Consider the following 27,823-nt stretch of genomic DNA (forward strand, 5'->3'; position numbering starts at 1 on the left):
TTGATTTCGAAAAAACAATCGACCGACTTATATTCATGGTCTTTTGAAAACTATCAGGTACATTTTTAATGCCAAAAGGCAATCGTATAAATTTATTATGCGACAAATACTGCATTTTGAGAAAAATCAAGATAAATAACCAATGTTAACTCGAGTGTTCACAGCTGATAAAAAAATGAAGTCTTTCAAATCGTGCTATATACATCGACTAAATTCCGAATCACCATCTTTTGGAAATTGCTTGCATTGTATGCAAACCATACAAATTTTCTTTTTTTTTGGGAAGATAACGAAGCTGTTTTCCAGATATTTGTTGATAAAGTTTAAAATATTTGAGAACCACCACACAACCTTCTAGGTTTCAATATGAATTTCATTTATGAAATCAAAGCAAATGATACCGGTTACTATGAATTAATTTGAACTGGATTTTGAGATACTTAAAATAGGTTTATGATAAGGAGTTTCAATTTTTAACATCTTTAATATGATCAATTTCGTAGAAAATTTAAATCAGAAAAAGTGATCGTTGTTCTTTAAGTAAGCATCATGCTACGCATGAAGCAATACTAGAGACAGGTTGTGCGAACTTTTTCTTTGATTTTTTATAAGAAAAATACAAAAAAATTTTAAAGACCTCAAATATCTATAGAACCAATACATTGTTTATAAGTTATAAGAATAATCATACTTTGCAAAACAGTGTTTGTTCTTAAGTTATGAAACCAACCTTCAAATAAATTTTAAAGATGGCTCCCAGAGAATGTCTTCGAAAATAGACTTTTAATACGGATAAATCATACAAATATTAGAAATGTTTAAATGATCTATCAAGGTAACTGATCGCTCCTTCATTTGAACAGTATGTCATAAACATGTTAATTGTTTCAATAGTGAAAATCAACTATTTTGAAAACAATCTTTAAATTTAACGCTTAGGGATGGTATGAAACATCAAAAATTCTCAAGAGTTCGATAACATTAGATCTGTTCCAATGGATATTGAGATTGAATAATGAGTTCACTTAAATAAAATGAGAAAAAAATTCTCAAGAAATTATAAAAATGTTTGATATAAAGTACTTTTAAAAAAGCTTTTTGTAAATCACAAAACTATTCTCTTCAAATGAAATAACCATACCTGCCGAATGTCTCTAGCACGGACATCAACTGCAACGGAATACTCGGTACTGCACCGCATTGTTGTTATACGAAAACCTTTCCTCGTGAAGTTCTGAGCATTCTTCCAAACCAAAACCAAAATGACTGAAACCGAAGTTGCTGCCGCGGCTCCAGCTGCCTCTCCTGCCAAGGCCACCAAGAAGCCAAAGGCCCCGAAGGGAGATAAGAAGCCCAAGAAGCCATCCACCCACCCACCAGTCAACGACATGGTTATTGCCGCCATCAAGACCCTGAAGGAACGCAAGGGATCGTCGCTGCAGGCCATCAAGAAGTACATCGCTGCCAACTACAAGTGTGATGTGGCCAAGTTGTCGCCCTTCATCAAGAAGGCCCTGAAGAGCGGTGTCGAGAAGGGAAAGTTCGCCCAAACCAAGGGCACCGGAGCTTCCGGATCATTCAAGATCAAGGCTGAAGAGAAGAAGCCAGCTGGTGAGAAAAAGAAGAAGGTCACCGCCAAGAAGCCAAAGAAGGCCGCTGGTGAGAAGAAGAACGTGGCCAAGAAGCCAAAGGCCGCTGGCGCCAAGAAACCAAAAGCCGCTGCCGCTAAAAAGCCAAAGGCTGCCGCTGAGAAGAAGGCCAAAGCTGCCACGGCAAAGACCGCCAAGAAAGCCGGCACCGTGAAGAAGGCTGCCGCGCCCAAGAAGGCCGCTGCCCCTAAGAAGGCTGCTGCCAAGCCAAAGGCCGCCGCTAAGAAGCCAAAGACCCCCAAGAAGACTGGGGCCAAGAAAGCTGCCGCCAAGAAGTAAATGTTTTGATCAATTTAACTTTGTTAACACAATCAGTCCTTTTCAGGACTATCAACCACATTATGTAAGAGTTTTCCAATGAAATATTTCATTACTTAAATTGCGCTTCCGAGCAAACTTTTATGGCAAATTTATACCAAATAACATAATTGTGGCTAACAAGCAATATTGTGTGTGATTGGAAGTTCAATGAAAAGCTTTTTCAAGGTAAAGTGTTCAGAATAGTCTTGAAGACAATAGTACCAATTTTTAGTGCTATTAACATTTAAAATTTGGAATGCTTGTGCTGTCAAAACCATTTTGAAAACGATGACTAAACAAGGCCTCTTTTATATTCAAAATAGAACAAAACACACAAGTTTATCAATTCCTTCCTATAGCCTGTGGGTAGTATATTTGACTTGATTTCTTTCAAAGAATGATTATCATAGCATAATGAATTTTAACAATTACCTTTTGGGTTGAAAAAGGTTCCAGATAGTTTCACAAGACGATGCATATTGCAATGCCTGTTTGACATAGTACAGAAAAAGGCAAACGAAACCATCATTTCAAAATAGTCGATAAGTTCCTCGATCAGAAGTGTCGGTATTTGAAAAACAAAATGGTTCCATAAATGGCGTCTTTGTTTAAAACTTGACAGCTAATGATGTCTCGCGTTGAGGCTTCATTAAACAATGTTTAAAACTCATATTTGACGAAGTGACACAAATTGTTTTATAAAGCTCTCCAAACACATACCACATCAAAAACAGGAATAATATTGAACGAACATCGATTTTGATGATCATATATGTTATATGCAATGCAAATATGGATGGAAAAAAAATCCAAATATTGGACACAAGACAATCCCAATTTCCACTCCAGTTTTTGATTATACACGCTATGGTCTAATGCGAGCAACAATTGGAAAACTGATTGATATGGCATTTAAAATATCCCAACCACATAATCAACCCTGGAGAAAAATAAAAGTTCATAACTATTTCTTAAAAAGAGAATTTGGTGGCCCTGAAAAGGGCCGTTTGTTTGAACCAACGGAAAAAATTTAAGCACGTTCTCCACGAATACGACGAGCCAGTTGAATATCTTTTGGCATGATCGTGACACGCTTGGCATGGATGGCGCACAGATTGGTGTCCTCGAACAATCCAACCAGATAGGCCTCGCTAGCTTCCTGCAGAGCCATGACGGCCGAGCTCTGGAAACGCAGATCGGTCTTGAAATCCTGAGCGATTTCACGAACCAGACGCTGGAAGGGCAACTTGCGGATCAGCAGCTCGGTGGATTTCTGGTAACGACGGATCTCACGCAGAGCAACGGTTCCTGGCCGATAACGATGAGGCTTCTTGACTCCTCCGGTGGCTGGAGCACTCTTACGAGCAGCCTTAGTGGCCAGCTGTTTGCGAGGAGCTTTTCCTCCGGTGGACTTACGAGCGGTTTGCTTGGTACGAGCCATTGCTGTTCAGACGGTTGAATGGGAATAATTGAATGAAACAAACTGGCATCCCTTTTTATACTGGAAAACGAAAAACTTTCCCCTCCACTTTCTACCGACATTCAAAATGGCGTCTACCCTGGAAAAACGGTATATAAGGAGACCGTTAACGACAGGCAGGCATCAGTTTCGACTCAACCGTTCATTTACAACCTAACTCAAATCTTCAACAATGACTGGCCGAGGCAAGGGAGGAAAAGGTCTAGGAAAGGGTGGCGCCAAGCGTCATCGCAAGGTTTTGCGTGATAACATCCAGGGAATCACCAAGCCTGCTATCCGTCGTCTGGCTCGTCGTGGAGGAGTCAAGCGTATCTCCGGTTTGATCTACGAGGAAACTCGTGGTGTTCTGAAGGTGTTCCTGGAAAACGTGATCCGTGACGCTGTTACCTATACTGAACACGCCAAGCGGAAGACCGTCACTGCCATGGACGTCGTCTATGCCTTGAAACGCCAGGGACGCACTCTGTACGGTTTCGGAGGTTAAATCATTGAATCAATACTATCAAAAACGGCCCTTTTTAGGGCCACAAAAATAATTTTGGAGGAAATCGACTTGAGTTTTTTATTGTATAATGCAATACGTTGATGACTGCTTGGTAGCTTCAAGAAGTGACCATCAGACTGAAACTGTCGACACGTTCAATAGGTTTCATCAACGGTTGCAGTTCACCATCGAATTGAATGGAGAAATTAAGATTCTCGATACAATATTGCGGCGGGAATTAAATGGCATCACAACGAAATGGTTCCCAAAAGACCCCAAAAGTTTCCAAAAGAATACTGTCATAGCTTTAGTAGACAGGGCAATAAGGTTATCACACGCAAAATATAGGGAAAACACTTAATACAGTAAGAAACATTCTGAACCTAAACAACTATCCACATTATTTTGTAACGAGTATTGTTAAAAAACGAACACATAAAATTCACAACACTTTGAGTATAACGAATAGAAATTCAAGCAAATTTGTTACAATCCCTTTTTGTTCAGGATAGGGGAAAAAGCTTTCAAGGTACTTATGGCAATTTGACAGTAGTACCGATTTGAGATCTGATCCTCACAAAAACTAAGGACAAAATCCCCAAAAACAAAAATACTAATGTCGTGTATGAAATTAAATGTGGTCAATGTAACAAATCATACATAGGTGAAACTGGCCAGTTTTTGGAAAAAAAAGATTAAACAACATAAAACAAATGTATCTCCAGAACAAATAAGCACTGGACTAGCACAACATAGTTTGGAAACTGGTCACCTTGTTGACTTCGACGATACAAAGATTTTAGAAAAAGTTACAGGCTATAATGCAAGAATCACAGCTGAAACTTTTAACATTGAGATTAGAGGTGACAACAATGTAGTTAATAGGCAGATAGACTCCTGTAATTTTAAGACAAATTACAACTCTGTAATTAAAAAATTGTCACAAACACTAACATATGTAACATGTAAACGAATTTCTAAACAAAATGTCCAGAATCTTATTAATATAGACAAAGGCCAGTAGTTTGTAAGATTTTAAATTTTGTAAATTAGATAAATAATTAATTGTTCAAAATATAATTTCAGTGTCCACTGAAGAAGAGCGAAAGCCACAGTAGCTTGAAACGTCTGAACAACTGGTAAAACATGTTTTTTGATTCTAAAATCTGCCGAAAAACGTCGATGAATAAAAATCACATTCCAAGGTATATAAATTCTTGATAAAAATGAGTCCTATAAAGAAGGAATCACAAAGTATCACATAACTCTTAGAAAAAACATTTGTCGTCCTGAAAAGGACGGTTTAGTTGTAAGTAAAGAGATGACAGTTTAAGCCTTCTTTTCGGTCTTCTTGGGCAGAAGAACGGCTTGGATGTTGGGCAAAACACCTCCCTGAGCGATGGTGACGCCCGAGAGCAGTTTGTTCAACTCCTCGTCATTGCGGATGGCCAGCTGAAGATGGCGCGGGATGATACGGGTCTTCTTGTTGTCACGAGCGGCGTTTCCTGCCAATTCCAGCACTTCAGCTGCCAGATATTCCATGACAGCGGCCAGATAGACGGGAGCTCCAGCTCCGACACGTTCTGCGTAGTTGCCCTTGCGGAGCAGACGATGGATACGACCAACTGGGAACTGAAGTCCGGCACGAGATGATCGGGACTTTGCCTTTCCCTTGACTTTTCCTCCTTTGCCGCGGCCAGACATTTTGATGAGTTGAGTTTAGAGTAGCTTTACACAAACGAAACGATGAATGTAGAATGTTGAAAACGGTAAGAGGGTCGGTGCTTATATACTCTTTGCAACCCTGAACGCATACAGGTATGCGCATGAGTCACAAAGCAAACGAGGAAAAAGTCTACCCTCGAAGCAGCGTGAAATGAAACAGATAAATGTGGAAAACGTAGGGAAAACAGGCAGACTCGACGATTGGAAGGACCGTTTCGCCTTGCTTAAAAGCAGCTGTAACGCAAGCCGAATTCATCAGTTTCGTTTCGAATCTAACCCAAACAACTCGAACATGGCACCGAAAACCAGCGGAAAGGCCGCCAAGAAGTCCGGCAAGGCCCAGAAGAACATCGCCAAGGGAGACAAGAAGAAGAGGAAGGTCCGCAGGAAGGAATCCTATGCTATCTACATCTTCAAAGTGTTGAAGCAAGTCCACCCTGATACCGGAATCTCGTCCAAGGCCATGAGCATCATGAACAGCTTCGTCAACGATATCTTCGAACGTATCGCTGCTGAATCCTCTCGGCTGGCTCACTACAACAAACGCTCGACCATCACATCCCGCGAAATCCAGACTGCCGTCCGTCTGCTGCTTCCGGGAGAGTTGGCCAAGCACGCCGTCTCTGAAGGAACCAAGGCTGTCACCAAGTACACCAGCTCCAAGTAAATTGGATTGACCGTGAATGATTCCTAAACGGCCCTTTTCAGGGCCACAACGTGGATATGTTTAGAGTGCTGTCTTTTCTTCTTCTCAAACTGGGATTATTCAGAAATCTTTCATTAATTGTTTTTATATCAAGCAAAAAGATTTTTATTGAGTGTGTCTAGCAATACAATTCTTAAAAAAGTAGATACGCTGAAGTCGCTTAAAACGCGGACATTCTTCCCAGGTATGAGCTTCAAAAAGAGATCACCCAGGGTGATAGAGAAATGAGGAAAGTGTGTGTAGGAGCACCGTTGAAATAACCTTAGATTCCTATAGAAAAATGCTTAAAAACCTAAAAGTGGATTAAATGCAAACTTACCGGTACCACTAGGGTCGATTAAACTGGTAGAAATAGAGGAAGACAGTTATGAAAATTCCCATTTAAGTTAACAGAGATCCACTCTCAGTAAAGCTGACATGATACAGTGTTCATTTTCTGATTATGATTTGAAAACTATACGGATAATTGCCTACTACGGCCCTCTACATCCTTTACATGATTGATATACCCATTGTCTACTGAAAACTATCAGGTCAATTTTTAGTGCCAAAAGGTAAACGTTTAAATCATAATGCGTCATAATGCGACAATCACGGCCCTTTGGGGATTTACCGCAATTTTTCCTAATCGGCCCTTTTCAGGGACACAAGATATTTATGTTGAGTGTTGAGCCGCAATTCTTTTCTTGAGATCAATCTGTTTAATATTCATCATTTTCATTTAGACTTAAACAAGGTGATTTAACACTCAAAAACCCACAGCCCCGATTTTAATCAAGACAAAATCCATTTTTTCTAGAGTACAGTGAATTTTCTATTGGCATAATTGCGTAGTTCAACTTAACAGCACTTCCCAACCCAAGTACCAGATTGCGAAGAGCTTGTTTTTCTTGTGTTTCAACTTTGAAATAACCCCATTTTCCAACTACCCATAGAAGAGTTTTATTGGTAACTCATGGTGACTGTCAACGAAAAATTGTTCCGTAGTCCTATCCTTAAGAGAAATTTTCATTTTACCGAAAATTTCCATTTCAATACACAAAGATCCATTCTTAGTAAGGTGACATTATACACGTTCTGATTATGATTTGGGAATTCTATGGATCTTATCACTTTGCCTACTAAGGCCCTCAGCATCCCTTATTATTTTTGTAATATTCATTGTCTTTTGGAAGCTATCAGGTATATTATTGAAGCCAAAAGGTAAACGTTTAAACTCATAACGCGACAAATAATGCATTTTGAGGAAAATCAAGTAAAAAAAATCAATTTTCATGTTAACTCGAGTGTTCGCAACTGGTTCCGAGTCATCATCCTTTAGAAATTGTTTGAATTGTATGCAAACCAAAGAAAATTTCGGAAAGACAACAAAGTTGTTTTGTTGATAATGTTTAAAACATTTGAGAATCAGCACATAAGCTTGTAGGTTTCAAAAGCATACATAATCATTAGTTGTAGTTTGTTTTTTTAAAGAAATATCGAATTTTATTATTTCGCTTTTGATTTGAACCATTTCTCTACGCTGCATGTTTGATACATATTTGTCAATATCATCATTCATTGCAAGCAATCAATCATATTTGTTCGATTAATCACCGAGAAATATTTTATGGTTGACATTATGATCAATTGCGAAACCTCTTTTTTGTTAAACATTTTTTTTAACCAGAATACCTTTTATGAAATTTTTCTATAAAATTTTTGTTTTTTGCAAAGGATTTGAAAATGCTACATTTCATTTATAAAATCAAAGCAAATTGTACCGGTTACTATGAGAAAATTTGAACGGGCGTTTATGATACTTAATATAGGCTTATGAGAAGGTGTTTTCAATTTCGAACATGTTTCATATGATCAATATCGTATAAAAATTAAATCAGAAAAGGTGATCGATGTTCTATATGTTGCATGAAGCAATCTGCAATATTCAAGACAGGTTGTGCGAACTTTTTCTTTGATTTTTATAAGAAAAAGACAAAAATATATCTAAAATACCTCAAATATCTTAAGAGCCAATACATTGTTTATAAGTCATAAGAATAATCATACTTTACAAATAATTGGTTGTTCTTAAGTAATGAAACCAACCTTCAAATAAATTTAAAAGGTGGTTCCCAGAGAGTGTCTTGGAAGATCAACTATTAATACGGATATATCATACAAATATAAGAAATGTTTGAATGATCTAACAAGGTAACTGATCGGTCTTTCAATTAAATAGTAAATCATAAGTATTTAAATTGAGTCAATAGTGAAAATTTACTTTTAGAAAAACAATTTTTATCTTTACTGCTAAGGGATGGTATGAAACTTCAAAATATCCCATATCTTCGTGATTATTCAGTCTGTTTTAATGGATTTTTAGATAGGCTATTGAGTTAACTTTGACAAAACATATCAAAAATCCCATAAAATTGAAAAAATGTTGAATAAACAGAACTTTAAAAAAGATCATTTCTAAATCACAAAACTATTCTCTTCAAATGAAATAACCATACCTGCCGAATGTCTCTAGCACGGACATCAACGGCAACGGACTACTCGATGCAGTCATTGTTGTTATTCGAAAACCTTTCCTCGTGAAGTGTGAGCATTCTACCAAACCAAAACCAAAATGACTGAAACCGAAGTTGCTGCCGCAGCTCCAGCTGCCTCTCCTGCCAAGGCAACCAAGAAGCCAAAGGCCCCGAAGGGAGAAAAGAAGCCCAAGAAGCCATCCACCCACCCGCCAGTCAATGACATGGTTGTTGCCGCCATCAAGGCCCTGAAGGAACGCAAGGGATCTTCGCTGCAGGCCATCAAAAAGTACATCGCTGCCAACTACAAGTGTGATGTGGCCAAGTTGTCGCCCTTCATCAAGAAGGCCCTGAAGAGCGGTGTCGAGAAGGGAAAGTTCGCCCAAACCAAGGGCACCGGAGCTTCCGGATCGTTCAAGATCAAGGCTGAAGAGAAGAAGCCAGCTGGCGAGAAGAAGAAGAAGATCGCCGCCAAGAAGCCAAAAAAGGCCGCTGGTGAGAAGAAGACCGTGGCCAAGAAGCCAAAGGCCGCTGGCGCCAAGAAGCCGAAATCCGCTGCCGCTAAAAAGCCAAAGGCTGCCGCTGAGAAGAAGGCCAAGGCTGCCACGGCTAAGACCGCCAAGAAAGCCGGCACCGTGAAGAAGGCTGCTGCGCCCAAGAAGGCCGCTGCCCCTAAGAAGGCTGCTGCTAAGCCAAAAGCCGCTGCTAAGCCGAAGGCCGCCGCTAAGAAGCCAAAGACCCCCAAGAAGACTGTGGCCAAGAAAGCTGCCGCCAAGAAGTAAATGTTTGATCATTTCAACACTAGTAATACAATCAGTCCTTTTCAGGACTACCAACCACATTGTGCAAGAGTTTTCCAATGAAATATTTCATTACCTAAAGTGCGCTTCCGAGCAGATTTTTAATGCAAGATTATATAAAATTTCACTATCAATTTTCAAAATGGTTAAAAAACGTGCCAAATCTTGGTAATCATGGTGGCTTCCAAACCTTTTTGAAAACGTTTTCCAAACAAGGCTACTAAAGCTTTCAATAAAATGAAAATTGGACAAAACTCAAACTTCGTTCTCCTGCCTTAGAAGCATTGGAATATTCGTCGTATACCGTTCGGTTTCTATATGTTGCCTGATAACTTTCAAAGGATGGTGATAAATCCTTTATAAATTGCTTCATAGGTTTGGGTATTTGACTTGATTGTTTTCAGAGAAAGATGATAGCATTATAAATTTAAACATTGCCTTTTGGGTTCAAAAATAGGCCAGATGGTTTTCAGAGGAAAGTGTTTATTTTATAACATGATATAGAAAAACGCCTTATCTATTGCCTTTATGACATGATATAGAAAAACGCAAGCATACACCAGACATAACCGCCATTTTGCGTCCGAATCCTCGCTTCCGATAATACAAACCAAGAAGTGTAAAAAGCTATTGAGCATATATTAAAGGTAAACTTAACAGATGTGCTTCTTTACAACGGTCAACAATGAGTTCAATTTAAATTATGATCTATTCAATTTTAAATGAAAATGAACTGATAAGTAGTTTTATTTGCTCAAATTAGAAAAAGGAAGTTTGTAAACCTAGACAGAAATGATAGGAAAAATAAACGTTTGAATCTAAGGTCTCAACTTAATCTTACTTTGGGTCGATATATATTTTAATTTGATATTAAGCCACGTCGGCAAATTATTTTATTCAAGAAAGAATTGAAAGCATTGATATGAAGGTGGAAAGATCAAAGCTACAGGTTTAAAAAACTTGAATATATGAGAAGATTCGCATCGTGTAAGGTCCTTACAAAGCAACACACTACACTAACGATTGCTAGTTTCCCCATCGACTGTCAATACGCGGATTGCCTGATCCCGAGTTTCAACAAGTAGAAATAAACTTGTATTGATTGAACATATACTAAAATTGGAACGATACAGAGAAGATTGGCTTAGCTACCCTTCCTTCCGTGCATTATACAATAAAAAAAACTCAAGTCAATTTCCTCCAAAATACTATTTGTGGCCCTAAAAAGGGCCGTTTTTGCTTGCATTGATTCCATGATTTAACCTCCGAAACCGTACAGAGTGCGTCCCTGGCGTTTCAAGGCATAGACAACGTCCATGGCAGTGACGGTCTTCCGCTTGGCGTGTTCAGTATAGGTAACAGCGTCACGGATCACGTTTTCCAGGAACACCTTCAGAACACCACGAGTTTCCTCGTAGATCAAACCGGAGATACGCTTGACTCCTCCACGACGAGCCAGACGACGGATAGCGGGCTTGGTGATTCCCTGGATGTTATCACGCAAAACCTTGCGATGACGCTTGGCGCCACCCTTTCCTAGACCTTTTCCTCCCTTGCCTCGGCCAGTCATTGTTGAAGATTTGAGTTAGGTTGTTAACGAACGGTTGAAACGAAACTGATGCCTGCCTGTCGTTAACGGTCTCTTTATATACCGTTTGTAGACGCCAGGGTAGACGCCATTTTGAATGTCGGTAGAAAGTGGAGGGGGAAGTTTTTCGATTTGCAGTATAAAAAGGGATGCCAGTTTGTTTCATTCAATCATTTTCATTCAACCGTCTGAACAGCAATGGCTCGTACCAAGCAAACCGCTCGTAAGTCCACCGGAGGAAAAGCTCCTCGCAAACAGCTGGCCACTAAGGCTGCTCGTAAGAGTGCTCCAGCCACCGGAGGAGTCAAGAAGCCTCATCGTTATCGGCCAGGAACCGTTGCTCTGCGTGAGATCCGTCGTTACCAGAAATCCACCGAGCTGCTGATCCGCAAGTTGCCCTTCCAGCGTCTGGTTCGTGAAATCGCTCAGGATTTCAAGACCGATCTGCGTTTCCAGAGCTCGGCCGTCATGGCTCTGCAGGAAGCTAGCGAGGCCTATCTGGTTGGTCTCTTTGAGGACACCAATCTGTGTGCCATCCATGCCAAGCGTGTCACTATCATGCCAAAGGATATTCAACTGGCTCGTCGTATCCGAGGAGAACGTGCTTAAACGAATTCGTTGTATCTGTTTTGCATTTATCTATACCAAACGGTCCTTTTCAGGACCACTAAGACTATTTCGTTGAAAAATAAACGGTGAATGTACTGAAATTGCAGTAAAAGATTGTAAAATTCTCCCATTGAAGTGTGCATAACAAAGCAGTGCAAATTTGAAGCAAAGTGTGTGGCCGACAGGCCAAAATTCGGCAGTGCGATGTCGTCGACCTCGACGTGCTGCGCGTGTGTAAAGCCAATACGGGATGAAACAATGAAAGTCAAATGTTTCGGGACGTGTGGCTCGTTCTTGCACTTGAAATGCTGTGATGGGATAGACGAGAATGGTCTCAAATATATGGAAAAAAACCGCGGGATGAAGTTTGTGTGCAGAGATTGTCGTAATGGGCGATTGGGAAATGAAAACTTAGTTGTGAAATGCAATGAATTGATTCAATCAGTGAATGACAATTTAAATAAATGGAAAAAGGAAATTGAACTAAAGTTGAAAGAAAATGAAGAAATAGTGAAAAACATGCTAAAAACTGAAGGAGAAAATATTGTGGAGAATGTCAAAAGTGTTTTAAAAGAGAATATAACAGTGCAACCGAAAAATATAATAAATATAGAAACCCCTTCCGGTCCGAGTACTAATTTGCGATCGAGAAAAAGAGCTCGTGTGGAAAAGGATTATGTAAAAAATCCAGAAGATGATCCCGTACAAATGATGCGTGGTCGAACCCCTACTTTTGCTGATGTAATGAAAGGAAATAATCAATTCGTTACTAAAACACCTATCAAAAAAAGAGAGCCAATGGTCATAGTTAAGCCAAAAGAACCTGATCAGACTTCCAGGGCAACTAAAGAAGATTTACGAGCTAAGATCGACAGGTCTGCCGTAAAAATTCAAACCGTAAGAGAAGGGAACAACGGTAGGGTGATTCTCGGCGTCAATGATGAGGCAAATTTGCAATCTGTTATCTCAAATGTACAAAATTTAATGGGAGCAAATTATGATGTTTCGATTACAAAGAAGAAGAGTGAAGAATGTCCAGTTTACAAAAAACTAGTAGCAAACAAACGTCGTCTCTTGAATTATGGTCCATAGCAACTAGAAGAGCAGAATAAAAATCAACCAACAGTTATTTATTTGAATTGTGGAGGAATGACAGCAAACTTTGAAGATATTCGTTTGATGGTGCAATCGATGAAACCAAAATTAGTAATGCTGACAGAAACGCATGTGACAGAAACATTAGACGTAAATCTTTTCCAGCTACCAAATTTCCGTTCCGTAATTTGCTTCTCTGATTCGAGGCACACTGGAGGAGTTATGATTTATCTCCATACAAGCATAAAATATAAGGTTCTATTGAATGCTAAAATGAATCGAAATTGGTTCCTCGGTATCGAAATTTTCTCTGGAATAACTGCAGGTCGATATGGTGTGCTGTATCATTCACCTAACGACAGTGATGCCATATTTCTAAAAGTATTAGAGGAAACTTGGTTAGAAGAATTTGTTGACTTATCTAAGTTTAACTTGATAGTCGGAGATTTCAATATAGATTGGTTAAATCTTGCAGATTCCGCAAACCTGAAAAATATGATGAATTCGTTCTATCTCAAACAGCATGTTAAGGATTATACTCGCATAACACGTACTAGCCAAACACTGATTGACATGGCATTCACAAACTGTGATATTCATGTTTGTGCCGTTAACGATTTTAAAATTTCTGACCATGAAACTTTATGTTTGTACATTGATAACAACAGTATTGATTGTGATGAAAAATTAATTAGGGTAAAGAGTTGGAAAAATTACTCCCCTGACAAATTACTTACGTTGTTGAGAAATCAAATAGAACCAATCAATTCGGAATGGTTGCTAGATAATCTACATAATAAAGCAAAAAGTTTAATCGACAATATTCAAAAATGTGTCAATACATTAGTGACCATTGAATTTAAAAAAGCCAAAGAATCAATAAAATGGTTTGATACTGAACTTGCCCAGATGAAAAGAAGAAGGGATAAGTCGTACCAGAAATTTTTGCAGTGTAACACTGATCGTACATGGTCACTCTATAAAGTGTACAGAAACGAGTATTCATGTAATCTGCGAAGAAAGAAACGAGAATACATACAGCGCTCTATTGACGCGAATAAAACTAATAGTAAGGAACTATGGAAAGTTCTCAAGAAGCTCATAAAACCAGATGCACCTTTAGCTCAATCTATTGAATTTGATGGAGTAGAAGAATATGATCAGTTAAAAATCGCCAACATGTTCAATGAATATTTCATATCAAGTATTGAAGAAATAAGTAGTTCCATTGAAACAGAGCCTGAGCCCATTCAACTTACAGGATTGTATACCCGAAGCAAATTAGCCAATTTCTCACCAACAACGCTTGAATGTTTAAAGAAAATTGTCTGGACAATGGGATCATCTTCTGGTGCCGATGTAGTGAACTGCAGAATATTGAAAGATGGATTTGAAGTAATTGGTGGTAAACTATTGCAGATCATCAATGAATCTTTGTTGATGGGAAGCGTTCCACGGTCCTGGAAAGAGTCTTTGGTCGTTCCGATTGAAAAAGTAAATGGAACATCAAAAGCAGAGGAGTTTCGACCCATTAATATGCTTCCAGTTTATGAGAAGGTTTTGGAATTAGTAGTGAAGGAGCAGTTATTATGCTACATTGAAGCTAACAAAATACTGGTTGCAGAACAAAGCGGATACCGTAAAAATCACTCTTGTGAAACAGCTCTAAACCTATTACTGGCTAAATGGAAAGGAACATTGGATAAAAAAATGAAAATCATTGCCGTTTTTCTCGATTTAAAGCGAGCATTCGAAACTATTTCTCGCCAAAAACTGATTGACACGCTCTCGAAATACGGGATAACAGACACAGCTCTTAAATGGCTCCAATCCTATTTAGATGACCGATTTCAAAGAACCAAATACTCCTCTGTGATATCAAATACCAAAGAAACCACGCTTGGCGTACCTCAAGGAAGCGTTCTTGGACCACTGCTTTTTATTTTATATATAAACGACATGAAGAAAATTCTAAAACACTGTGATATTAATTTATTTGCCGATGATACTGTGATATTTATTGCTTGTGATGATGCTGGTGCTGCTGTCCATAAATTGAACTGTGATCTCGTGAATTTGAATAAATGGCTGAATTTTAAAATGTTAAAACTAAATGTCTCTAAAACTAAATGTTTGGTCGTCTCTAACAAGCATATGAACTGTGATTCAGTAAACGTTTGTATCGATGGTGAACGTCTCGATATAGTTCATGAAATAAAGTATCTCGGTGTAACAATAGATGAAAGATTAAACTTCAAAGATCACATCAACAATTCAGTGAAAAAAATTGCCAAAAAATATGGTTTAATGTGTCGTTTACGTAAAGATTTGTCACAGTGGAGTCTAATTTATTTGTATAAAGCAATCATATCCCCGCATTTTGACTTCTGTCCGTCTATAATATGTTTCGCAAATGATCAGCAAATGGCTCGGCTACAAAGGCTTCAGAACAAAATCATGAGGTTGATCCTTAGATGCCATCGAAGGACGCCTGTTCAAAACATGCTAAGTGCTCTACAATGGCTATCAATTAGACAGCGAGTAACATACCTCACCTTGATTTTAATTTTTAAAATCGTGAACGGAATAGCACCAGAATATCTTCAAGAACGGATAGTAAGAGGAACGGACCTGCATCACTATGGAACACGTTTTGCTTGTGAAATACGATCTGCATCATTTTTATTGGCATCTTCGCAAAATTCATTGTTTTATCGAGGCATAAGACTATTTAATAATTTACCAACGGAAATCAAAAGAGAAGAGAATTTCAATCGTTTTAAGATTAAGTGTTTGGCGTTTGTAAAAGTTAATTTTAGTTTATAGTACGTGTTTAATGTGAGTAATTTATTACCAGATGATGATGAAGTCAACTGAACAAACGTCTCTGAGCCGCACATGACAAATATCAAAAGCAACGCGATCTGGGGCGCGGTAAAACCCTGAAATGGACTCATGTGTGTGTGGGAAGGGTTTAATACCCTGAAATATCCCTTTTCTCAGATGGTCCCTGTTCAAAAGTTGATAATTGAGAGCACCAAAATAAAAAGCAGATAAAAAAGGCAATGATGGACGTACATGGGAATACATTCACAAAAAAAACCAGCAACTCGAAAATCGACCAAACATGAGGAGACTATCAAAATATCTTACAAGATAATCCAGCCCAAGATCCCATGTACGGGGGAAAGTGGAGGGCCATCATCATCATCATCATCATCATCATCATCATTTCAAAGAGGCAGTCATGAATTATCATGGGGAGGTATGGCTTTAATCGAAATTTTGGCGTTCCTTGTAAGGCAATCATGCAGAGAGAAACCAGCATGTTCTAAAATCATCAATCTTTGAATACTATCAGGCGATGTATTCAAGCCAAAAGGCAAACGATAAGATTCATATTGTACATAACATAACTTTTCTGAATTACTGGCTCTAAAATAATGCTCAAAATGTATACGTTCGAACTCATGACAATCATTGCGCTTAACTGAGACGCATTACTCAAATATGATATTTAATATAGAAACTTTATTCTACAAAATTTTAATCACCACTGTCGATAACTTGAAGACTTCAAATGTGTATAATTTTGTACAGTTGTTTCTTAGAAGGAATGTAAAATTTTGATGTTATCGGGATTAGCATTCTTTGCGGTCCTTAATGTGTTGATAGTCGCGAATTTTACTTCCACCACTTTTACGCCATCTGCAAAAACAGATGTGCTAGCAGCAAAGTATTGTTGCCCGGACTTTTACCCAGGGAGGAAAATTTGTTTTCACGCTCTACTAAGGAAAGGAGCAAATTGGCAATCTCGTTGGGAATATGGATCGGTCCTTTGAACATCAATGCACGCGCATTTCAATGCCAAAGATCTCAAAAGAATTAATAAAGTACAATGATTTACCAACGAATTGCCAATTATATCATCCAGGTGTACAAACATAGGCCGTCGGATTGCTTGTTTAGTCGGTCACGGGGATAATTTCCAAAACACCTCACTTCAGTCAACTTCCGGTACTCTTCCGAAGGCACGAAGGTGACAATTTAACCCACGGCGATTTTTCTACTTTCGTTATGTCTCTAGCTACGAGTCATTTTCAACATCCGTCTCATTTAAAAATCCAGGTATAGAAAAAATTTTCCACCGCCCTCCTTCTGAGGTTTTTCTTGAGGCTAAATGCCCAGACAATGCGAAAGTGGTTTGCCCATTTTTTCTAGCATCCCTTAGTTAGCTATTGCGCATTAAGGACGCCATCTTGATCTTTTGGTCAAAAAGCGTCGCTTAAACTGAGTAAATCAATGTCTTCAAAGAATTTCACCAAAATTACTAACGATATTGCCAATAAGCTTCGGGAGCATCTGTTGCCACTAAAATTTGAAAAGACGTAGAAGCATAACTCTTAGAAAATATGTTGTGGCCCTGATAAGGGCCGATTGTGGATCATTCATAGCAGTAACAAATTACTTGGAGCTGGTGTACTTGGTGACAGCCTTGGTTCCTTCAGAGACGGCGTGCTTGGCCAACTCTCCCGGAAGCAGCAGACGGACGGCAGTCTGGATTTCGCGGGATGTGATGGTCGAGCGCTTGTTGTAGTGAGCCAGCCGAGAGGATTCAGCAGCGATACGTTCGAAGATATCGTTGACGAAGCTGTTCATGATGCTCATGGCCTTGGACGAGATTCCGGTATCAGGGTGGACTTGCTTCAACACTTTGAAGATGTAGATAGCATAGGATTCCTTCCGGCGGACCTTCCTCTTCTTCTTGTCTCCCTTGGCGATGTTTTTCTGGGCCTTGCCGGACTTCTTGGCGGCCTTTCCGCTGGTTTTCGGTGCCATTGTGGAGTTGTTTGGGTAAGATTCGAAACGAAACTGATGATTTCGGCTTGGGTTGCAGCTGCTTTTAAGCAGGCAAAACTCATGCGAAACGGTTATTCCAATCGTCGAGTCCACCTATTTCCCCTACGTTTATCACATTTATCTGTTTCATTTCAGGCTGCTTCGAGCGTAGAATTTTCCCTCGTTTGCTTTATGGCACATGTGTATACCTGCATGCGCTCAGGGTTGCCAGGAGTATATAAGCACCGACCCACTTTCCGATTTCAACATTCTACATTCGTCGTTTCGTTTGTGTAAAGCTACTCTAAACTCAACTCAACAAAATGTCTGGCCGCGGCAAAGGAGGAAAAGTCAAGGGAAAGGCAAAGTCCCGATCATCTCGCGCCGGACTTCAGTTCCCAGTTGGTCGTATCCATCGTCTGCTCCGCAAGGGCAACTACGCAGAACGTGTCGGAGCTGGAGCTCCCGTCTATCTGGCCGCTGTCATGGAATATCTGGCAGCTGAAGTGCTGGAATTGGCAGGAAACGCCGCTCGTGACAACAAGAAGACCCGTATCATCCCGCGTCATCTTCAGCTGGCCATCCGCAATGACGAGGAGTTGAACAAACTTCTCTCGGGCGTCACCATCGCTCAGGGAGGTGTTTTGCCCAACATCCAAGCCGTTCTGCTGCCCAAGAAGACCGAAAAGAAGGCTTAAACCAGTATCGTCTCTTTTTACAAACAAACCGTCCTTTTCAGGACGACAAATATGTATTCTAAGAGTTTTATGTTACTTTTGATGTTGCATACCCTGTGGTACACTGAAAACAAACTGCGGAAAATCAAACCACAACTTGAAAAATTGCAAGACCTATCAAAACGAGACGAGCAGTGTGTCATTACCTGTAGGAAACACGTCCGATAGAATAAGAAGCCCTGATAGTGTCCTGTACAGTCATATTTAAATTTGAAGCCATTGCACGCATTCTAACAAAATTCAATACCTTCGACGTTGACTTTTGAAGTTTCTTGAAATTTTAGAGTAATCGGTAACGATATTCAACAAGGTCGTGTAAATTTCTTAAACAATTAGCTGATTTAAAAATTGCTACATCAAAAATATTACCTTCGAAATGAGGGCTGAAAACACTTAGAAAATGATCAACAACAAATATCAACAACATCCAAAATCCCGACGTTTTGGCAAAACATTACTATGGGCCCTATTATATAAGACGAGTCACGAGTCATTTCACTCGACAGTGTATGGGTTACTCGACTCGTTTTAAGCAATAGGGCCCTATATTTTACTCTCACGCATTGAAGCTTCATTGAAAATTTCAAAAACTTCTATTTGCCATAGTAATTCCTTTATAAAACTCTCCAAGCACATACCACATTCCAATGATAATAAATTCAAATCAAAATAAGGAACACTATGGAGATGAAAAGTTTTAAGTTATATGGAATGCAAATATGGATGGAAAGAAAATCCAAATATTGGACAGAAGAAAATCCCAATTTAAACTCCAGCTTTTGATTATACACGCTATGGTCTAATGCGATCAACGATTGGTTAACTGATTGATATGTCATTTAAAATATCTCATCTACAAAATCAATCCAAAAGAAATATTAAAGTTCATAACTTTTTCTTAAAAGAGAATTTGGTGGCCCTGAAAAGGGCCGTTTGATTAACCAACGGAAAAAATTTAAGCACGTTCTCCACGAATACGACGAGCCAGTTGAATGTCTTTTGGCATGATCGTGACACGCTTGGCATGGATGGCACACAGATTGGTGTCCTCAAAAAGTCCAACCAGATAGGCCTCGCTAGCTTCCTGCAGAGCCATGACGGCCGAGCTCTGGAAACGCAAATCGGTCTTGAAATCCTGAGCGATTTCACGAACCAGACGCTGGAAGGGCAACTTGCGGATCAGCAGCTCGGTGGATTTCTGATAACGACGGATCTCACGCAGAGCAACGGTTCCTGGCCGATAACGATGAGGCTTCTTGACTCCTCCGGTGGCTGGAGCACTCTTACGAGCAGCCTTAGTGGCCAACTGTTTGCGAGGAGCTTTTCCTCCGGTGGACTTACGAGCGGTTTGCTTGGTACGAGCCATTGCTGTTCAGACGGTTGAATGGGAATAATTGGATGAAACAAACTGGCATCCCTTTTTATACTGGAAAACGAAAAACTTCCACCTCCACTTTCTACCGACATTCAAAATGGCGTCTACCCTAGAAAAACGGTATATAAAGAGACCGTTAACGGCAGGCAGGCATCAGTTTCGTTTCAACCGTTCGTTAACAACCTAACTCAAATCTACAACAATGACTGGCCGAGGCAAGGGAGGAAAAGGTCTAGGAAAGGGTGGCGCCAAGCGTCATCGCAAAGTTTTGCGTGATAACATCCAGGGAATCACCAAGCCCGCTATCCGTCGTCTGGCTCGTCGTGGAGGAGTCAAGCGTATCTCCGGTTTGATCTACGAGGAAACTCGTGGTGTTCTGAAGGTGTTCCTGGAAAACGTGATCCGTGACGCTGTTACCTATACTGAACACGCCAAGCGGAAGACCGTCACTGCCATGGACGTCGTTTATGCCTTGAAACGCCAGGGACGCACTCTGTACGGTTTCGGAGGTTAAATTATGGAATCAATGCTACCAAAAACGGTCCTTTTCAGGGCCACAAAAAGTATTTTGGAGGAAATCGACTTGAGTTTTTTATTGTACAATGCACGGAAGGAAGGGTAGCTAAGCCAATCTTCTCTGTATCGTTCCAATTTTAGTATATGTCCAATCAATATAAGTTTATTTTTACTTGTTGAAACTCAGGATCAGGCAATCCGCGTATTGACGATCTTTGGTGGAACAAGCAATCGTAATTGTGGCGTGGCTTTGTAAAGACATTACTGAGATAGCAAATAAAGATTAATTCAATTCCAACACATTCTGCGTTTGATAACTTGTATTTCGACAGGTTATGGGCCAAATACGTCGGGAAGTGGAACAAGAGTTAGATTGAGAGGGGTTTCTCAAGAACTTGCGGTTAGCAATAGGCCAGCTACCAGCGCGGAGGAGTCCACCAGCCAGTCAGCGCGGAAAAGAGGTGGTACTGGACATCAAAGCCGGGAAGGCAGAATCCGATAGGGTTACTTTCTGGTCAGTGCTATCGCATGTCATAAGCTACGCTGCGATTAATAGAGTGTGTTTATCACTACGGCTGAGAGGAGGACTCACGGGACCCGGAACAAGGATTGGCCAGCTTAAACAGAGGTTGAATGGTTTAGCCAGGAGCGGAGCCTGGGTGCAGTTGATCACTGAGCAAACTTCAATGGCAAAGTTATAACAAATCTAACTTGCACTCTTTGAAATTTATATTTTAAATCATATTAGTACTTACTGTGTATGCCTGTCAATCTTAGATATAACATTGATCAATGCAACCGGCTAATCAAATGCTGATAAGCCGTTCGAAAGAACAGTGATTTGATAACAGCAAAATCACTGATTTCTCGGTAATTATAAGCTATATTGCTCGATTACAGAAAAAGTTTCTTCCGAATCTCTTCATTTGTAATACTCGATTAACAGATATAGTTGCGGATGACCCTCAACATTTCAATAGACGCCTGGGTATTTTCCATTCCGAGGTATAAAAATTCTTGAAAAAATTAGGTCCTAATAAGAAGGAATCACAAAGTATCAATTAACTCTTAGGAAAAAAAACATTTGTCGTCCTGAAAAGGACGGTTTGGTTGTAAGTAAAGAGATGACAGTTTAAGCCTTCTTTTCGGTCTTCTTGGGCAACAGAACGGCTTGGATGTTGGGCAAAACACCTCCCTGAGCGATGGTGACGCCCGAGAGCAGTTTGTTCAACTCCTCGTCATTGCGGATTGCCAGCTGAAGATGACGCGGGATGATACGAGTCTTCTTGTTGTCACGAGCGGCGTTTCCTGCCAATTCCAGCACTTCAGCTGCCAGATATTCCATGACAGCGGCCAGATAGACGGGAGCTCCAGCTCCGACACGTTCTGCGTAGTTGCCCTTGCGGAGCAGACGATGGATACGACCAACTGGGAACTGAAGTCCGGCACGAGATGATCGGGACTTTGCCTTTCCCTTGACTTTTCCTCCTTTGCCGCGGCCAGACATTTTGTTGAGTTGAGTTTAGAGTAGCTTAACACAAACGAAACGACGAATGTAGAATGTTGAAAACGGAAAGAGGGTCGTGCTTATATACTCTTGGCAACCCTGAGCGCATGCAGGTATACGCATGAGTCATAAAGCAAACGATAGAAAATCTACCCTCGAAGCAATGTTAAATGAAGCAGATGGTTGAACCAAAATGTAGAGGAAACAGGCAGAATCGACGATTGGATGGACCGTTTTGCATGAGTTTTGCCTGCTTAAAAGCAGGTACAATCCAAGTCAACATCATCAGTTTCGTTTCGAATCTTACCCAAACAACTCAACAATGGCACCGAAAACCAGCGGAAAGGCCGCCAAAAAGTCCGGCAAGGCCCAGAAGAACATCGCCAAGGGAGACAAGAAGAAGCGGAAGGTCCGCAGGAAGGAATCCTATGCTATCTACATCTTCAAAGTGTTGAAGCAAGTCCACCCTGATACCGGAATCTCGTCCAAGGCCATGAGCATCATGAACAGCTTCGTCAACGATATCTTCGAACGTATCGCTGCTGAATCCTCTCGGTTGGCTCACTACAACAAACGCTCGACCATCACATCCCGCGAAATCCAGACTGCCGTCCGTCTGCTGCTTCCGGGAGAGTTGGCCAAGCACGCCGTCTCTGAAGGAACCAAGGCCGTCACCAAGTACACCAGCTCCAAGTAAATTTGCACTGATGTGTAAAACTATGTTTTTAAAACGGCCCTTTTCAGGGCCACAACATGTATATGTTGAGAGCGATGTCTTTTCTTCTTCTAAAACTGAGATTTATCAGAAGTCTTTACAATTCCGGAGTGCGAATCTGAAAAAATGCCATAATCAGTTTTAATCAGAACCAAAATCCCACTTTGTGTTGAATGAAAGTAGACATGTTTAGTAAGTTGTGTAGTTCAACTTAACAACACTTAAGTACCAACAAATCAAAAAGTAGATACGCTGAAGTCGCTTGAAATGCGTACATTATCACCAGGGGTAGGCTAAAAAAGGAGAAGAAAAAAGAGTGTTAGTGAAATGAGGAAAGTTTATGTAAGCACACAAACTGAGCACTGTAGAATCTAAGCCTTAGATTCCTGTAGTACAATGCTTAAAAATACCCAAAAGCTTTTTAAATGCAAACTCTCCGGTACCACTGTAGGGTCGAAAATACAGGTAAAAATAATCGAAGACAATATAACAACCGCCTAACAAGATCTTATAGATCTCCAGCTTATCAAAAATAAATCCATCTAACTGAAAATTCCCATTTCAGTTCACAGAGATCCACTCTCAGTAAAGCTGACATGATACAGTTTACATGTTCTAATTATGATTTGAAAACTATACGGATAATTGACTACTACGGCACTCTACATCCTGTATATGATTGATTAACCATTGTCTATTGGAAACTATCAGGTACATTTTTAATGCCAAAAGGCAAACGTATAAATTTATAATGCGTCAATTACTGCCCTTTGAGGATTTACCGCAATTATTCCCAATCGGCCCATTTCAGTGCCACAACATATATTTGTTGAAAGTTGAGTCGCATTTATACTTTTGAGATCAATCTGTTGCATATTCATCATTTTCATCTAGACTTAAACAAAATGATAAAACTCCCAAAAAACCACTGTCCCCGATTTTAATCAAGACCAAATCCAATTTTTACTAGAGTACAGTTAATTATTTTTTAACATAATTACGTAGTTCAACTTAACAGCACTTCCCAACCCAAGTACCAGATTGCGAATTACTAGTTTTTCTTGTGTTTGAACTAAAAAATAACTCCATTTTCCAACTTCCCAAAGAAAAGTTTCATTGAGTTACCAATGGTGACTGTCAGAATATCTAAAAATTATTCCATCGTCCTTATTCTTAAGTGGAATTTCCATTATACCGAAAATTTCTATTTCAATACACAGAGATCCATTCTCAGTTATACTGACATGATACACCTTCTGATAATTATTTGGGAATTCTATGTATATTATAACTTTGCCTACTGCGGCACTCAACATCCTTTATATGTTTTTATATTCAAGTTCTTTTGAAAACTATCAGGTACATTTTTAATGCCAAAAGGTAAACGAATAAATTCATTATGCCACAAATTCTGCTTTTTGAGGAAAATCAAAGTAAATAATCAATTTTAATGTTAACTAGAGTGTTCGCAGCTGATTGAAATTGGAATTGTTTCGAATCTTGCAATATACATCAACTAAATCCCGAATCATCGTCCTTTAGAAATTTCTTGCATTGTATGCAAACCGTACAAAATTTCTTTTTTCTCGGAAAGATAACGAAGCTGTTTTCCAGATATTTGTTGATAAAGCATAAAACATTTGAGAACCAGCTTCCAGATTTCATTATGCTTTTCATTTATTAAATCAAAGCAACTTGTACCGGTTACTATGAGTTCATATGAACCGGTTTCTGAGATACTTAAAATAGGTTTATGAGAAGGAGTTTCAATTTTTAATATCTTTGATATGATCAATTTCGAATAAAATTTAAATCAGAAAATGTGATCGTTGTTCTATAAGTTGGCACCAAGCTTCGCATGAAGAATACTCGAGACAGGTTGTGTGGAGTTTTTCTTTGATTTTTTTTATAGGAAAAAGACAAAAAAAATATCTAAAATACCTCAAAAATCTTTTAAACCAATACATTGTTCGTAATACATTAGAATAATCGTACTTTTCTAATAAGTGTTTGTTCTTAAATTATGAAACCAACTCTCAATCAAATTTCAAAGGAAGTTCCCAGAGAGTGTCTTGGAAAATCGCCTTTTAATACGGATAAATCATACAAATAATAGAAATGTTTGAATGATCTATCTAGGTAACTGATCACTCCTTCATTTGAACAGTATATCATAAAAATTTGAATTGTTTCAATAGTGAAAATTTACTTTTCCCGAAACAATTTTAATCTTTGTTGCTAAGGGATGGTATGAAACTTCAAAATATCACATACCTTCATGATTATTCAGTTCGTTTTAATGGATTTTTAGATAGGCTATTGAGTTCACTTTGACAAAGCGTATCAAAATTCTGAAAAAATTGTCAAAATTTAAAATAAACATCACTTTAAAAAGAGACCATTTTTAAATAAAAAAACTATTCCCTTCAAATGAAATAACAATACCTGTCGCATGTCTCTAGCACGGACATCAACTGCAACGGACTGCTCGGTGCAGTCATTGGAGGTATTCGAAAACCTTTCCTCGTGAAGTTTTGAGCATTCTACCAAACCAAAATCAAAATGACTGAAACCGAAGTTGCTGCCGCAGCTCCAGCTGCCTCTCCTGCCAAGGCAACCAAGAAGCCAAAGGCCCCGAAGGGAGAAAAGAAGCCCAAGAAGCCATCCACCCACCCGCCAGTCAACGACATGGTTGTTGCCGCCATCAAGGCCCTGAAGGAACGCAAGGGATCGTCGCTGCAGGCCATCAAAAAGTACATCGCTGCCAACTACAAGTGTGATGTGGCCAAGTTGTCGCCTTTCATCAAGAAGGCCCTGAAGAGCGGTGTCGAGAAGGGAAAGTTCACCCAGCCCAAGGGCACCGGAGCTTCCGGATCTTTCAAGATCAAGGCTGAGGATAAGAAGCCAGCTGGCGAGAAGAAGAAGAAGGTCGCCGCCAAGAAGCCAAAGAAGGCCGCTGGTGAGAAGAAGACCGTGGCCAAGAAGCCAAAGGCCGCTGGCGCCAAGAAGCCAAAAGCCGCTGCCGCTAAAAAGCCAAAGGCTGCCGCTGAGAAGAAGGCCAAGGCTGCCACGGCTAAGACCGCCAAGAAAGCCGGCACCGTGAAGAAGGCTGCTGCGCCCAAGAAGGCCGCTGCTCCTAAGAAGGCTGCTGCTAAGCCAAAAGCCGCTGCTAAGCCGAAGGCCGCCGCTAAGAAGCCAAAGACCCCCAAGAAGACTGTGGCCAAGAAAGCTGCTGCCAAGAAGTAAATGTATGATAATTTCAACACTATTTATACAATCAGTCCTTTTCAGGACTACCAACCACATTATGAAAGAGTTTTCCAATGAAATATTTCATTACCTGAAGTACGCTTCCGTGCAGACTTTTATTGCAAGATTATATCAAATTTTGCTGTCATGCCTTCCAAGCAAGATTTTGTATCATTGAAAGCTGAATAATAGGGTCATAAAATCAAAGTTTTCAAAATGGTTAAAAAAAAGTGAGAATTCTTGGTATTCATGGTGCCTTCCAGACCTTTTTAAAATCATTTTCCAAACAAGGCTGTTAAAGCTTTCAATAGAATGAAAATTGGACAAAACACAGAACTTTGTCCTCCTTTGTTGTGCCTAAGAAGCATTGGAATATTCGTCGTAAACCGTTCGGTGTTTATGTGTTGCCTGATAACTTTCAAAGGATGATGATCAATCCTTTATAAATTGCTTCATAGATTTGGGTATTTGACTCGATTGTTTTCAGAGAATGATGATTATAGCATAGTAAATTTGAACATTGCCTTTTGGGTTCAAAAATGGGCCAGATGGTTTTCAGAGGAAAGTGTATATTTAAATGCCTTTATGACATGATATAGAAAAACGCAAGCATACATCAGACATAACCGCCATTTTGCGTCCAAATCCTCACTACCGATAATACAAACCAAGAAGTTTAAAAAGCTATTGAGCTTAGATTGAAGGTAAACTTAACAGATGTGCTTCTTTACAACTGTCAACAATGAGTTCAATTTAAATTATGATCTACTCAATTTCAAATGAAAATGAACTGATAGTTAGTTTTATTTGCTAGAATAAGGAAAAGGAAGTTTGTAAACCTAGACAGAAATGGTAGGAAAAAATAATGTTTGAATCTAAGGTCTCAACTTAATCTAACTTTGGGTCGATATCTATATATTTTAATTTGATATAATGCCACTCCGGCAAATTATTCTATTAAAGAAAGATTTGAAAGCATTGATATGAAAGTGGACAGATCTAAGCTACAGCATTAAAAAATGAATATATGAGAAGATTCGCATCGTGTAAGGTCCTCACAAAGCAACACACTACACAAATGATTGCTAGTTCCACCATCGATCGTCAATACGCGGATTGCCTAATCGTGAATTTCAACAAGTAGAAATAAACTAATATTGATTGAACATATACTAAAATTGGAACGATACAGAGAAGATTCGCTTAGTTACTCTCCCTTCCGTGCATGATACAATAAAAAAACTCAAGTCAATTTCCTCCAAAATACTTTTTGTGGCCCTGAAAAGGGCCGTTTTTGCTTGCATTGATTCTTTGATTTAACCTCCGAATCCGTACAGAGTGCGTCCCTGGCGTTTCAAGGCATAGACGACGTCCATGGCAGTGACGGTCTTCCGCTTGGCGTGTTCAGTATAGGTAACAGCGTCACGGATCACGTTTTCCAGGAATACCTTCAGCACACCACGAGTTTCCTCGTAGATCAAACCGGAGATACGCTTGACTCCTCCACGACGAGCCAGACGACGGATAGCGGGCTTGGTGATTCCCTGGATGTTATCACGCAAAACCTTGCGATGACGCTTGGCGCCACCCTTTCCTAGACCTTTACCTCCCTTTCCTCGGCCAGTCATTGTTGAAGATTTGTGTTAGGTTGTTAACGAACGATCGAAACGAAACTAATGCCTGCCTGTCGTTAACGGTCTCCTTATATACCGTTTTTCCAGAGTAGACGCCATTTTGAATGTCGGTAGAAAGTGGAGGGAGAAGTTTTTCGTTTTCCAGTATAAAAAGGGATGCCAGTTTGTTTCATTCAATTATTCTCATTCAACCGTCTGAACAGCAATGGCTCGTACCAAGCAAACCGCTCGTAAGTCCACCGGAGGAAAAGCTCCTCGCAAACAGCTGGCCACTAAGGCTGCTCGTAAGAGTGCTCCAG

At 39.7% G+C, this 27,823-nt stretch overlaps 5 protein-coding genes across 6 annotated transcripts in view; 3 read left to right on the top strand and 2 right to left on the bottom strand.

Annotated features, from left to right (window-relative positions):
* The window catches only part of LOC129754924 (diacylglycerol kinase eta-like), a 453,200-nt gene that overhangs the window by 283,740 nt on the left and 141,637 nt on the right, over positions 1 to 27,823 (bottom strand). The gene's annotated exons all lie outside the window — the stretch shown is intronic.
* LOC129754927 (uncharacterized) lies at positions 3,579 to 20,687 on the top strand. Its single transcript, XM_055751194.1, has 4 exons — positions 3,579 to 3,899; positions 5,639 to 5,665; positions 11,445 to 11,789; positions 20,104 to 20,687. Exons 1-4 carry the CDS (start codon positions 3,602 to 3,604, stop codon positions 20,415 to 20,417), a joined length of 984 nt encoding a protein of 327 aa, XP_055607169.1. The 5' UTR covers positions 3,579 to 3,601; the 3' UTR covers positions 20,418 to 20,687.
* Positions 8,937 to 9,930, top strand: LOC129754934 (histone H1B-like). Its single transcript, XM_055751200.1, has one exon. The coding sequence runs from the start codon at positions 8,959 to 8,961 to the stop codon at positions 9,640 to 9,642; it is 684 nt and encodes a 227-aa protein (XP_055607175.1). The 5' UTR covers positions 8,937 to 8,958; the 3' UTR covers positions 9,643 to 9,930.
* LOC129754928 (uncharacterized) lies at positions 10,689 to 27,518 on the bottom strand. Its single transcript, XM_055751195.1, has 5 exons — positions 27,233 to 27,518; positions 21,609 to 21,653; positions 21,219 to 21,221; positions 19,552 to 19,896; positions 10,689 to 11,232 (listed from the first exon to the last, which is right to left on the bottom strand). Exons 1-5 carry the CDS (start codon positions 27,516 to 27,518, stop codon positions 10,919 to 10,921), a joined length of 993 nt encoding a protein of 330 aa, XP_055607170.1. The 3' UTR covers positions 10,689 to 10,918.
* On the top strand, positions 25,179 to 25,999 carry LOC129754931 (histone H1B-like). The gene has a single exon (XM_055751198.1). The coding sequence runs from the start codon at positions 25,204 to 25,206 to the stop codon at positions 25,885 to 25,887; it is 684 nt and encodes a 227-aa protein (XP_055607173.1). The 5' UTR covers positions 25,179 to 25,203; the 3' UTR covers positions 25,888 to 25,999.

This window comes from Uranotaenia lowii, chromosome 3 (assembly GCF_029784155.1).
Source record: "Uranotaenia lowii strain MFRU-FL chromosome 3, ASM2978415v1, whole genome shotgun sequence".
Classification (NCBI taxonomy): Eukaryota; Metazoa; Arthropoda; class Insecta; order Diptera; family Culicidae; genus Uranotaenia; species Uranotaenia lowii.

Coding starts and splice junctions, on each gene's coding strand:
- LOC129754927 (XM_055751194.1), top strand. CDS start 3,602: ATGACTGGCCGAGGCAAGGGAGGAAAAGGTCTAGGAAAGGGTGGCGCC. Junction 3,900..5,638: donor CCAGGGACGCACTCTGTACG/GTTTCGGAGGTT, acceptor TTGAGTTTAGAG/TAGCTTTACACAAACGAAAC. Junction 5,666..11,444: donor ACACAAACGAAACGATGAAT/GTAGAATGTTGA, acceptor CCGTCTGAACAG/CAATGGCTCGTACCAAGCAA.
- LOC129754934 (XM_055751200.1), top strand. CDS start 8,959: ATGACTGAAACCGAAGTTGCTGCCGCAGCTCCAGCTGCCTCTCCTGCC.
- LOC129754931 (XM_055751198.1), top strand. CDS start 25,204: ATGACTGAAACCGAAGTTGCTGCCGCAGCTCCAGCTGCCTCTCCTGCC.
- LOC129754928 (XM_055751195.1), bottom strand. CDS start 27,518: ATGACTGGCCGAGGAAAGGGAGGTAAAGGTCTAGGAAAGGGTGGCGCC. Junction 21,654..27,232: donor TGCCTTGAAACGCCAGGGAC/GCACTCTGTACG, acceptor CGCAATGACGAG/GAGTTGAACAAACTGCTCTC. Junction 11,233..19,551: donor CAATCTGTGTGCCATCCATG/CCAAGCGTGTCA, acceptor TCAAATCTTCAA/CAATGACTGGCCGAGGCAAG.